Source organism: Alosa pseudoharengus, unplaced genomic scaffold, assembly GCF_046254945.1.
Source record: "Alosa pseudoharengus isolate Yale_2024_CS ecotype anadromous, Long Island Sound unplaced genomic scaffold, YU_APseudo_1.1 YU_APseudo_1.1_scf_1, whole genome shotgun sequence".
Classification (NCBI taxonomy): domain Eukaryota; kingdom Metazoa; phylum Chordata; class Actinopteri; order Clupeiformes; family Clupeidae; genus Alosa; species Alosa pseudoharengus.
In genome coordinates this window covers 40,635,211-40,647,327 of record NW_027468564.1, presented here as the reverse complement: position 1 = coordinate 40,647,327, position 12,117 = coordinate 40,635,211, and the positions used below count along the sequence as shown (strand labels likewise).

Here is a 12,117-nt window from a genome sequence, read left to right as displayed (position 1 = left end):
ATATTGGTGGGGGCAATTTTGTCATCTTAAAATATTGGTTAGGACTAGTCATGAGCGTCCCACCCTAAATCTACGCCCATGTTGATTGGTATGATTGGTCATTATTTCCGGGAAATTTTGCCCAGGGATGTAGGCCTAGCCTAGTGGTAAAATACCCTGGAAATCCAGAGTTCTCGCGAGGCTAGTGGTAAAATAAAAGGTGGGTAAATTATGAATTTTGTGATCTCGGTGAATTGGAGTCTGCGCCATGGTGTCGGTTTTTTTTAAGGCATTCAGAACATGTTTGATGATGGTGGATGTTATATTGTCCAATATTTATAACAATACCAGTGATAGCCTATTAAATGGTGTTGATGAGTGTAGGCTAGGCTACATATTGTGAATGTGGATAATACAGTGTGATTTTTGAATCTTAAAAGTTGCAATTGAGAGGTGGATAAACTCTGAAATGTCAGAGGTGGATAAACTGCGTTTAGGCCTAGCCTACTTGCATTTAGCCTTCACTACGCCGCTGATGCCCACCCTTCTGTTCATGCACATGGCCAAGCCAGTGTCACTTTTCCCCAATATCATCGTGAACGTCACCTCATTGTGGGAATAGCTGGTTGGAAACGGGGGAAAGTTGTCTAAGAGCGGCCCAGTTGTGGCTTTGATTTTGTCGTCACATTGCAGTTCATTTGTAGGCCAGAATGTCCAATAGTTTTATGTGAACTTTGGAATTTGCCGTTTTTGTCACTTGAAAGCTGCATATCGTTCTGAAGACTGAAGTAAAATGTTGGCACCTGGCAACTGCGTCGGTGCTTACGCGCTCCTTCAAGACCTGTAGGAACGCCTCCCATATGTTAGTCCTCAGCATGGTCCTCAAGCCTGCCTTTACTCGGGTGAATTGTAAATGTTCGAGCTACGTTGTTCATGTAACCTCGACATCAGCTTTGATCTAATATGGATAGTCGTTTTTTTAATTGAGAATACACATAAGTTGTTCTCCAACCACCGCGGATAACTCGTAATGGATCTTACCATCTGGTGTTTAATATTTGGAGTTCTAACTTTTCTGAATTCTGCTGATTCAGGTAAGTGTTTTTATCATCTTTGTAAATGTTTTAAGGCTTGTGTCGTTTTTTAAAAAAAAACTTCAGTGTAGTCCGATTCTGCCAATTTTGTTTCGAAGCCTGAGTGAAACTTAACTCAATGTGTGACTCAGAGCGTCAAAGAGATATGCCAAGGCTAACGTGAATAACGTGTAGTAGGCTACAGTATAAAGCTGTGCATATATTATATTAACTGAAGTATGGTAAAGTACTATGGTAATAGACAGAATGAGCCATTTAAAGTTGGTCATAATAGCTTAATGTAATGTATGTGTTTATCGCTCACCGGCCGGGACTTTCCAGCGACAGTGTAATCAAAATCAGTCCCTTATCAATCAATCCAGTCATCTCATCCACCCACGCAAGTGGAGTCGATGATCTTTGGTGTCATAGTTAAACTGCCATAAGAGAGTGCGTTAAACATTGGAATTAGTAGCCTAATTTCTGGTATGTGGTGAATCTCGCATAGGAATACCTTATGAATGAAACGTTTTTCATTTTTATATCCCATCTCCAGTAACCACAATAATAGGTCTTAATCTTCCTTTAAAAGTAGTCTAATGAAAGTTAAACACAGAAATGCACATATGTCACATAGGCTATTCATGGGTTTCATCAGGTCCCTTTCCACAGGTAATATAAAATCAAGCAACTTAATTATCAATGCAGACTGCATGGTGCTTGATTAATACACCTGTGGAAAGGGACCTGATGAAACCCATGAATAGGTATTAGACATTAGAGCACTTCAAGATGGGGAACCAGAAGGTTGTGATAGGCATAGGTCTTCCCATTCATTGGGCTTAATTAGGTCTAATGAAGGCCATTTACTGTATAAATAAATAGGACGCACAGGACTGAACACAGGATAATTCACGCACGTAGCCAAGGCAATTTTTGAGACTGCTTGAGGTCAGGTTCAAACGTGATCATTCAATCAGTTATTTTCGCTGCAACATTTGTGTTTCAATGAGCAGTTGGTCAACACCTTCACTTTTTCCCAACCCGCGATAGTCCACGTAGTTATACAGTCTCTATGTCTAATGAGAATGTGTGACAACAAATAATTCCTTCATGTTTTGATGTTTCGATAGCCTGAGACAAAATAAAACAAAATAAACGCTTAGTCTGTGTCTAGGGTAGGCTACTGATTTGTTGACGTTTGGCTCGAAACGTCATATTGCCGCAATCTACACTAATCTAAGTGAAATGCCTAAATCATATCTGCAGCACCAGTTTCTGTACCCTCTGCATTTGTATCTGCCAATCAAAATATAGGCGTGTTTCTATGTGCCTGTTTGAACCGATGTTGTCAGTGTTCCTGTAAGTGACTTGAGGAAGTAGGTGCAGGTAGCGGCTAGGCATATTGCTCAAGACTGGCCGTAGGCTACGCAGGATTATTTCTAGCAACTGGAAAGTTTCTAGAAAATTTCAGCATCTCTCCCTCTCTTTCTTTCTCTCTCTCTCTCTCTCTCTCATAATAGTTATAGGCACTAAGTAAGTAAGCTACCAATATCAAAACAATAATGCTCATGTTTGAGGGGGATTACGTTATGACAGGTAGTCGACCTGCTCGTAATAAGGCCTACACAGACTCCGGAGAGAGATGTCATTCCATGGTGTCTCATACCGTGACTGCCCTGTCACATATCATGTTCAGTCAGGTCTGTGTGAGAAGCAACTGGGGTCCTTCCACTGGGGTCCCCACCACCACCACCACCACCACCACCACCACACACACACACACATACGGGTATTGGTCAATTTGTCTGTTCAAGTGTTGAAATGCATGCAGCAAAAATGAACAAGCAGAAGTTCTCACGCGTCCCCCTATAGAGTTCCTGTATGTAAGGGTTTGGAATATCCACTCATACCATACTTCACTATTTACAGTACATACCATAGATATTATAAAGCTTTATAATATCTATGGTACATACCAGTGTACCCTCCAGTGACTGAGTGGGTGTTTCCAAACGCAAGCTAATTCTTCTATCTAGAGCTGCTCCAATCACAATATTTCATTTTTGTTTTTAATCCATTCGCTCAAATTAGTGAAGGGCAGTATTAACCCATAAATGGGTGATCCCACAGGTCTGCGCTGGGTACAGGTGGCAGAGGGATGGCAGGTATCTGTTTGTTTTTTGACACACCATTGACAGAGGACACAGGAGAACCGGGCTAGCAGGTTCTGTTGAAGGCATGGCACGGTACGGAGCATGTCTGCTGTGCTGGAATGGGTACTACCCACCCATTAAATGCCCGTCATGCGAGAGATAACTCAGTATTGTGTTTGAAGGCAAGCAGCCCACATAGTGCGTAGGATGGAAAACCATTCCTTGCTTCTTTTTGCAATGAGCCATGTTGCTTAAGCAGCACTCAAATAATCTCCCATAGAAATGTATAGGGTTAGTTTGTAACGCAAACATGGCAGTAGTCTACACATATTAAGCCCATTCCGACGCCAAAAGTTGACATGTGAATACATCGTGCCAATCATGTGGTGTGTTGTGAATACATTGTGCCAATCATGTGTTGTGATCTCGCAGCTGGAACGAGGCTGGTGTGTCATGATTTGTGAAGCCTTGCGCACACGCAGTTCTGCCCGAAAAAGATGCGCGATAAGTGCTCAAAAAGTGTTAAAATATGGCCGCCGAGTGGAGGAACTTGCCTAAAAGGATTTTGGTGTGGCTAAATGAATAAGCCAGGTGCAGAGTGCAGACTAAATGAGGCCGACTCAGCTGCCAAAAGGTCACGTTTCTTGCAGGACCTTCTGATGCAGCAGCACCTTCACTGATCATCAAATAAAGTCTTGAGTACTCTTGTAGTAGGCCTACCTCCGGCCCTGTACTGTAAAAGTAGCATTTTATTGTTACTCTGAAATCTACTATTGCGTTAAAGCTGGAATGTTAATGCCGCTTTGGATAAAAGTGTCAGCTACAGTAATAGATAATGTGATACCATTGGGCATGTTAAACAGGTCAAGGAACAGGGTGTCTAAAAGGTGAGGATAAGAAGGTGATAGGTCAAGAGAAAAATAACTGGACTAACATGCTCAACACCTTGGTGTAATTTCATAATTCCATGTTGTGAAGCTTATTGTGTTATTGGCCCAGAGACCTTGGACAGAGTTTAGGATGGAGCAAATGACTTCTTTCTGCATTTGTCACAAATACACCTCACGTAGGCACGTAACTGTGCCTACGAGCAGATATGCATGCTGGAATGAGGAACTTATCCACCAAGGCCATGCAATAAGGCTTGTCCTTTCGCAACCACTGGGAAGCCATTCAGGATGATGGCTGACAGGGGTTTTCTTTACGAGGGCAATAATGGAGTGAGAAGTCGTAAGAGTATTTTTAAGAATATTTTTCTCCAGAATGGAAGCCCAACCCTAGAGATGAACTCGTGATGGTGTAGGGACCTGAGTTTCCATGTGCAATGGGGCCGAAGGTTCATGACTTGTTGACGTGTTTGTCCCTTTATTGTGCTGCCATCTGCCTAAGATCAAAGTTTCACTGATAAGATGTTTCGACCGCATGCAAGGAGAAGGCTATAAAAGAAGTGTGTCATTCTCAACCCCAAGTTGAGATCCTTTTATATAATTTATTTCATATCATATATTTATATCATTTTTTTTAATCAACATTTTAAAGTAAGTTTTTGGGATTGATTTCATTCTCACAGCAGCGCTTGAATCTGTGGTTTCTCATGTGAATCTCCTAAGCGCCAAACTAAACACTTCAACACATTAGCTGATCGCAAGGTGTTTCAACAGCATGAAAGGACTATATAAGAAGAGTGGGAGGTGGTAGCGCAGTGACAAAGTGACAGTGACATACTGTGTATCATTTGATTAGCCGGCTGAACTGGGACAACTGGTTAACAACACTAATTAAGGAGGGGTTGACAGGGCTAGTAGACATAGGGTAGTTGAACAAGGCAGTAGACTTGCATTACATTAATATTTAGCATCAGTAAGCATTCTTAAAAGAGAAGGGATTGGAAATATGATGCAGATTTCATCTTAGAGTGGCCATTCTGCAGAATAATTAAAGTAACCTAATTGTCCTGGTTAGTTAATGTTAGTCTTCTGTGCAGCTAACTTCTGGACTTTGTACTGTAAAATTGAGGCTTGACAGTCTTGATTGAGATGAACTGCTGTCATAACTTTTGACAATTAAAAAAGTGTTTTTTTTTTCTTCAGTTTTCCTAAACAAAAAGATGTCACAATTAATATGAATTCAGCAAATGTATGTGGACACATAACTGTACTATTTTTCTAGCATTGGTTTAATGACATTAATGAATACAGTTGTATAAGAAACTTTTTAATAGCTACTTGGGTTTCAAGACAGGGAACACGGATATCGTTTTCAGAAAGTATAGGGCTTAAAAGTTCACACCAATGCGATTTGGTTTCTGCTTAGTTATTTAAGTGTTAAACTGTTTTCTCTTTTTTTTGTCCTAAGGTCAAGCCTTTCTCATTCCTGGTCCAGAGAATGTGACGGTGGACTGTGATAACTTTGACACCATTGTGTACTGGAATTACTCTGACCTCTTGATAGGAACTCTTTTTCAAGTAGAGTTAAAAAGCGACATTGGGTGAGTGCATGAATGGAGCAGAGATGTAAAAGTCTGACTTCAGAAACTAAGTCTACCATGTATTGGTTCTGCCTGTACGTTTAACACAGGTGATTTCACTAATTACCTGATCTGAGTTGTGAATCAGCTTATTAAGTGAATGGTTGGAACAAAAATGTGGCAGGAAATCCTACTTTCAGAAGCCGGACTTTTACACCTCTGATGGAGTGTGACCTTTAATTGAAATTATTGTCTGTCATAGAGCCCACATTTTCTAGCAGCACCCCTGCTTAGTTCTCAACTGGTCTAGCAGCACCCCTGCTTAGTTCTCAACTGGTCTAGCAGAGATTTCAGCTAGAGATAAAAAATGAAACATATTAATAGCCATATTAGTCACCATGTAATAGACGATTACTGTTGTACTTGAATATGCTGTAACAATGTTTAACTGTGTGTGTGTGTGTGTGTGTGATTCTGTAGCAATAAGAACACCTTCAAGACGGAGGCACACCATGTCAACATCACTAGCCGACTGAACAACACAAACTACGCCGTGTACACCATAAGAATCCGGGCCCAGAACGTAACTCACACCTCCAAATTCTCTTCGCCTGTTAGGTTTGCTTTTGATAACCGCATGGAAAGAGACATTATATGTGAGTTTGTCTTATTTTTAAAAAAAATCAATCTTCCTCAGTAAAACAAGTATTCAGTTACAGCATGAATATTGTCTCTGAATTTAAATAATTTATAAGATATATTGAACTTAACTACAACTCAGTGGGTCTGTGGACAAACAAAATTAATTCATAATTAAACAAATTCCTGTGTATGTTGTGACTATTTAGTCCCTTTAGTCTTTTTAACACAACAATTTTAACACAATGAATGCACAAACACACATATGATATGTATATATATATTTGGTGTTTGCCAGCCATATGAATCGCTATAAGATGGCATGGAGCACAGACGCACACCACTTATTTTTTTAGCTCCTGTACTTCACTGTCCTTACTCTACTCTCTGTGACGGCTCGGCAGGTAATCTGGACTTCCCACCTGTAACCCTGGAGTACGAGTATGGAGACCTCACCCTGAGTTTCCAGAATCCTCTGCACCTGTATGAAAACACTCCAGCCCTCAAGTATCTCAAGAACAACACAGACCCAAACCTGGAGACGTCCAACTTGAGCTACGAAGTAGTTGATCAGGTTGGGAAAGAGTTTATTACTTGTGGGTTACTTTTTTTAAGTGATAATAACTAACTAACCTAACCCTAGGTTTCAAAGAACATAGCTGTTTGACATAGTTTCTGTTATCATAGTGGACTACATTTGCTACATTGCGATATATTTATATATTTGTATATTTTTTATATATATGTTAAAAACTGTTGTTTTCAGAGCAACAGAGCCACAGAGTTTACCTGCCCTTATGAGAAGAGCGTGTGTGCAGAGACGCTGCACATCTCGGCCAAAAAGGACCACTACTGCGTCAACGTGTCGGGGAGCATCGTGCGGGCAAACGTCCGCGCTGCAAAGTTTTGCTACAATGGACCGGAGAAGGGTATGAGGCGAATTTCTGTGTGTGAATGTATGTGTGTGTGTGTGTGTGTGTGTGTGCCAAGACACTGAAGTGTTATTCTATTTTCTTCTAATTTGTGTGTGTGCCAAGACGATTGAAGTGTTATTTTCTTCTAATTTGTGTGTTTGTGTGCCAAGACATTGAAGTGTTATTTTACCACAGGTCCACCATTGCCCAGTCATATCGTTGCCATCGTATTTGCAATGGTCCTCATCGGCACCATCATTGTTCTGGCTGGTGTAGTATCCTGGAAGAAGAGGGCCAAAACCCACCCCATTCCTACACCACATGTGGTAAATGCACTTTCATTGGCATCTGTAATTTGGCAGACAGGACAGCTCCCCCCCCCCCCCCATTTCTCTCTTTCTGCCTTTCTTTCTCATTTTCTTGATTTCTGTGGGCTTTTGTAATGCTGATATCATTTGTGTGTGTGTGTGGAGAGGGAGAAGGATCACCAGAGCACACAGAATTGGATTTTAGTTGTTTTTATTGTGGTGCAACAGCAAAGACTAACGTCTTCATCAGAGTCAAGGGTTGTATTTGTTGTATGATATAATTATAGGAGTCATGGGGCCCGAGTTCGGCGGCAATATAGGTAGCGGGAAGCTGCATCAAGACGGACGTCTGAAATGGGCGAGACCTCTCTGGTGAAGTGAAATTGAATAAACCAATCACTTGGAACCAGTGCTAAATATATTATCTATTAATATATTGTTATTATAGTGTTAATATATTATTATCTATCTTTTATCAATTAACTTCGGCCTGACTCTGCCCACTTTGTGCGTTTAACTTTGCTCTGGCCACAGTGCACCGTCGGCAAAATACGCTGTCAAACTCGCACCCCTCGACTCTGATTAAAAGATGGAATACAACACCCATTGAAATGTTCGTTCTTGTTGTTGCACCACAATAAAAACAACTTAAAGCCGGCCCCAGCAGTGGTGCGACTGGCTGGGGCACCTGCACCGTACGCCGGCGACCCGGGTTCGATTCCAGCCCCGTGGTCCTTTCCGGATCCCACCCCGACTCTCTCTCCCACTAACTTCCTGTACATTTCCACTATCCTATCTGATTAAAGGCATAAAAAGCCCAAAAAATATACTATAAAAAAAAAAAAACAACTAAAAGCCATCTCTGTGTGCTCTGGTGATCCTTCTCCCTCTCCACATGACCAGTCCTCTCCCGTGAAGCACCAGACGGGTATTCAGAAGTGCGGTGGAACTACCTTTTTTGACTTCTAGTTTGTGTGTGTGTGTGTGTTTCTGATCCTGTCCCCCCACAGCCTCCTCTCACTGAACGAAGTCCCATTTATCTGGACCCGGAGCCCACAATCTGCGATATTGTGAACTCGGTGAAGTCGTCGCTGTCGGTAACTTCCGAGGACCCGCTCCTGTCGGACCACAGCTCCAGCAGCTGCCGCAGCAGTGCCCATTGCTTCCTCATTGTCCCAGGCCGGGTGCAGAGCGGAGCGAGTCCGGCGAGCGACGATGTGGAGCGAGACACCGAATCGACCGGTTGGTCGATCGAAAGGTCAAGTCAGGACCTGAGACTCTTGGAGACGTCGGGAGGGACGCTCTCATCGGACTACGACTCGCCTCACGCCCATGACGTCTTCATGGACTGGGACGGCGTGGGCGCAGAAGAAGAGGTGAGGTACAGCGAGGGTAAGACCAATGGACACCCCGCAAACCAAGAGTTGTCAGGAGGGACATCGCTGTCCGGTTACGACTCGTCGCACGACATCTCCGTGGAGCTGGAGCCAGGGGACTGCGTGGATAGCTACACAGTGGACGGAGCGTGTTCGGAGAGCGAGGACGTGGAGCGAGACACCGAATCGACCGATTGGTCAAGCGAAAGGTCCGGTCAGGACCCGAGAGACTCAGAGGTGTCAGGAGGAACAGTGCTGTCCGATTACGACTCGCATCACATCTCCGTGGAGCTGGAGCAAGGGGACTTTGTGGATGGCTACAAAGCCAGGGAGCGTTTGGCTTGAGGTCGGGCGTGTCTGCAATTGAAAACGTTTTAAAAGGCATTTTGGAGAAAGATTGTTAAGAATTGAGCTCAACAGCCGATCAAGTTGCACCCCTTGTTTCCGTGCTCCTAAAGCTCAACTTAGCTGGGCGTGACCAGTAGGCCTGTCGCGATATTCAATAAATCAATTAATCGCATGATAATTAAAATTAGCTCGATAATTTTTCTGGCCACGATAAATGCCATTTGCATGCTTGTTTGTTTTCCTCGTCTCTCTCTCCCTCTCGGGTCCTTAGAGTAACCATGAGTGAACCCTCATGTCAGTCACTTGTCAGTCGCATGGTGTGTGGTGAGGCGGAACTACTGGCGTAGCCTACCACAGAGTGCAGCTAAAGAGCCGCGTGAGAAGTATACCGGTAGGCACTAGGCAGAGAGAAAGCTAGTTGCGAGTTCGAATAGGCTATGCCTATTCGAGACAAAAAAGATGGAATTGGTTTCTAAGCGAAACGCGACAGCTGCAGTGTGGGAGCATTTCGGATTTAAACCGAATGCCCGTGGTGAACCACTGAACGTGTGCGAGTCGGTGTGTCGCATTTGTTGGAAAACAGTCGCAATTAAAAGCGGCAACACAACAAACATGCATATGCATCTAAAACACAATCATCCGCTGCAGTTTTCCCAGTTGGGGGAAAAAAACACAACAAGTGGGCCGTCTTCCTCTTCCCGAGGAAAATTCTCAGAACGACAATATTATCGCTTATCGCAATAATTTCTGAGACAATTTATCGTCAAGCAAAATTTGTTATCGTGACAGGCCTAGTGACCAGGCTAGCCAAACTGCCTTGACTTCAATGCAAAAGAGACAGCAGATTTGATGCCAGGCAGTCAGCCTATACTCAACCATGGTGAAGGCCATTGCTGCCCTCTGCTCCTTAACAGCGTGCCAATGGGCTTTACACACGCACGCATCTCACACACACACTGCCACACTCCCATCTCAGGAGGTCTGGGTGAAATAAATATGCTGATTTTACCAGAGTGATGGACTTTGATGGGTTTTGGCAAAAATAAATAAATCTATATGAATGAATGTCTATACAAACATACATACATACATTAATACATACATACATGGCCTTTGTCCATTAAAGACAAACTGGGACTACAACAGGTTATATAATAGAGCCCTGCTAATGGAGCAATGGAACTGCTTGGAGCGAGATGAAACATTCATTCCCACTGGACAGGCAGTTGTCCCCTGAGGCGTCTAGTAGGCCTACACTCTATGGAGATGTGGTGAGGAACACTTCCTGGAGATTTGCATTAGCGTTAGTGGTCACGGATCTGAATAAGCCTCTGTTTATCAGCCAACATCAAAGAGTGAGAGAGTGAACAAGAATGACAGTTCAAAGGACCGGCGACTGGTGTAGTATTTTCAGATCTCTATTTCTGGCTAGTGCTAGCTTGTTTAGCAGGCACCAGGTAAGGTGACCCTTTACTTTAGGTTTCTACATAAGAGTGACACGACACTGTCATAACCCTACCACTAACCCTTACTTGTCATGACAAAAAACAAATGACAATTGACAGAAGCATTATCTCATAAACGTTTATGACTTTTTTTTTTAGTTTATAATGTTTATGACACGCTCTTGACAGTGTCATGTCACTCTTATACAGATACCTTCAACTAACGTGTAACTGGTTATTTTAAGCGCTAGAAGATGGTGTCTGGTTGTCAAACTAGTTAGTAGGCGGGCATACTAACAAAATACCTAAATGTTTTGTGGAAGTAACAAACAGGTAGCACTGAATATGAGCCACAGAGGCAAATTGTGCAGATTGTAAAGATGTATAACTGCACTGACAATTCCTGTGTCTGCTGCTGAGAATGAGATGGAGTAGCGGGAGTAGTAGAACCCCTGTGAATGCTAACTACATTTTTGTGACGGACAAAATCAGAAAACTACATGTTAAAAAGAGTATGTAATAACATAGCCATTGAGCTCATGGGGAAATAGGTCCTTACATCTACACCATACTGGTGCAAATGGCATAGAAAAAAGGACGACAGAAAATACTGCTGTAATCATCAGAAGTCTTAAGATGTAATGTCCTGCGCAGCTATACAGTTATATTTTGTCCATATATTCCAACTTTGCCTCAATGACACCTGAAATTAGCACTGTTTTTGATCATACTTAGACATAAGATAACCACGTTGCCAATCAGACCATGACCCCTGCTGTCCAGTGATCTCACAGGGTCACGGGTGACCATGTATATATGAAATAGGCAACTGTGAAATCCCAAACTCTGCAAGCTGTTATGACAACCACCTATAGTGATCATAGTAGTGTGTCTAAGGATAGGACTTTGTGAAAACTGTCAGCAAATGTAATTACAGTATTGGTACTTGAAATTACATGTTTATTACTAGCTCATATTATCATCGGTATATTGGTTGAGGGTTAGAGTGAAACGTCATCGAATTCTTTTGTACCTAACAGGGAAGCTACACCGGGCACATACCTGAAGCGTTCCGTTCCCCCAGCGCCTGCTGCAACAATCAGCTTTCACTGCAATCAATGGCCACGCCAGGCATGGGCTTTCAAAATTAGATTTCCGATCCATGAACAGAGTGCAACAGTCGTGGACCCTGTGTAGCCCGGGCCTTTCAATGTGAAATTATTTCTGGACATCTTGCTATTTTGTTAGCAAGATTAAAAAGAAACAAAAAAAACATCAGGGCTCATAATATGCCAAATGTAGCTGCTACATGTGCTTGCTTGTATATATGCTTGTTTTGCACACAATGTTAATACATAAATGTTAATACTGAAATGAACACATGTGTACAAGTCTGTTGTTTGGGTGTAAGG

At 42.6% G+C, this 12,117-nt stretch overlaps 1 protein-coding gene across 2 annotated transcripts; it reads left to right on the top strand.

Annotated features, from left to right (window-relative positions):
* Positions 1-252: 252 nt before the first annotated feature.
* ifngr1 (interferon gamma receptor 1) lies at positions 253-11,827 on the top strand. 2 transcript variants are annotated; one of them, XR_012987710.1, is made up of 8 exons: positions 253-1,073; positions 5,564-5,696; positions 6,156-6,331; positions 6,719-6,888; positions 7,081-7,243; positions 7,424-7,554; positions 8,547-10,531; positions 11,746-11,827. XR_012987710.1 is itself a non-coding variant. In XM_076289543.1 (7 exons), the coding sequence occupies exons 1-7, from the start codon at positions 1,010-1,012 to the stop codon at positions 9,255-9,257; spliced, it is 1,548 nt and encodes a 515-aa protein (XP_076145658.1). In that variant the 5' UTR covers positions 253-1,009; the 3' UTR covers positions 9,258-10,762. The 2 variants fall into 2 exon arrangements, 1 of the variants encoding a protein (XP_076145658.1); XM_076289543.1 differs by lacking the exon at positions 11,746-11,827 and having other exon boundaries at positions 8,547-10,762.
* Positions 11,828-12,117: the final 290 nt, after the last annotated feature.

What these genes read in the sequence shown, in the direction of transcription:
- ifngr1 (XM_076289543.1), top strand. Translation starts at nt 1,010, where the DNA reads ATGGATCTTACCATCTGGTGTTTAATATTTGGAGTTCTAACTTTTCTG. An exon ending in GAGTTAAAAAGCGACATTGG is followed by an intron (nt 5,697 to 6,155) that starts GTGAGTGCATGA and finishes GTGATTCTGTAG; the next exon opens with CAATAAGAACACCTTCAAGA. An exon ending in CATGGAAAGAGACATTATAT is followed by an intron (nt 6,332 to 6,718) that starts GTGAGTTTGTCT and finishes ACGGCTCGGCAG; the next exon opens with GTAATCTGGACTTCCCACCT.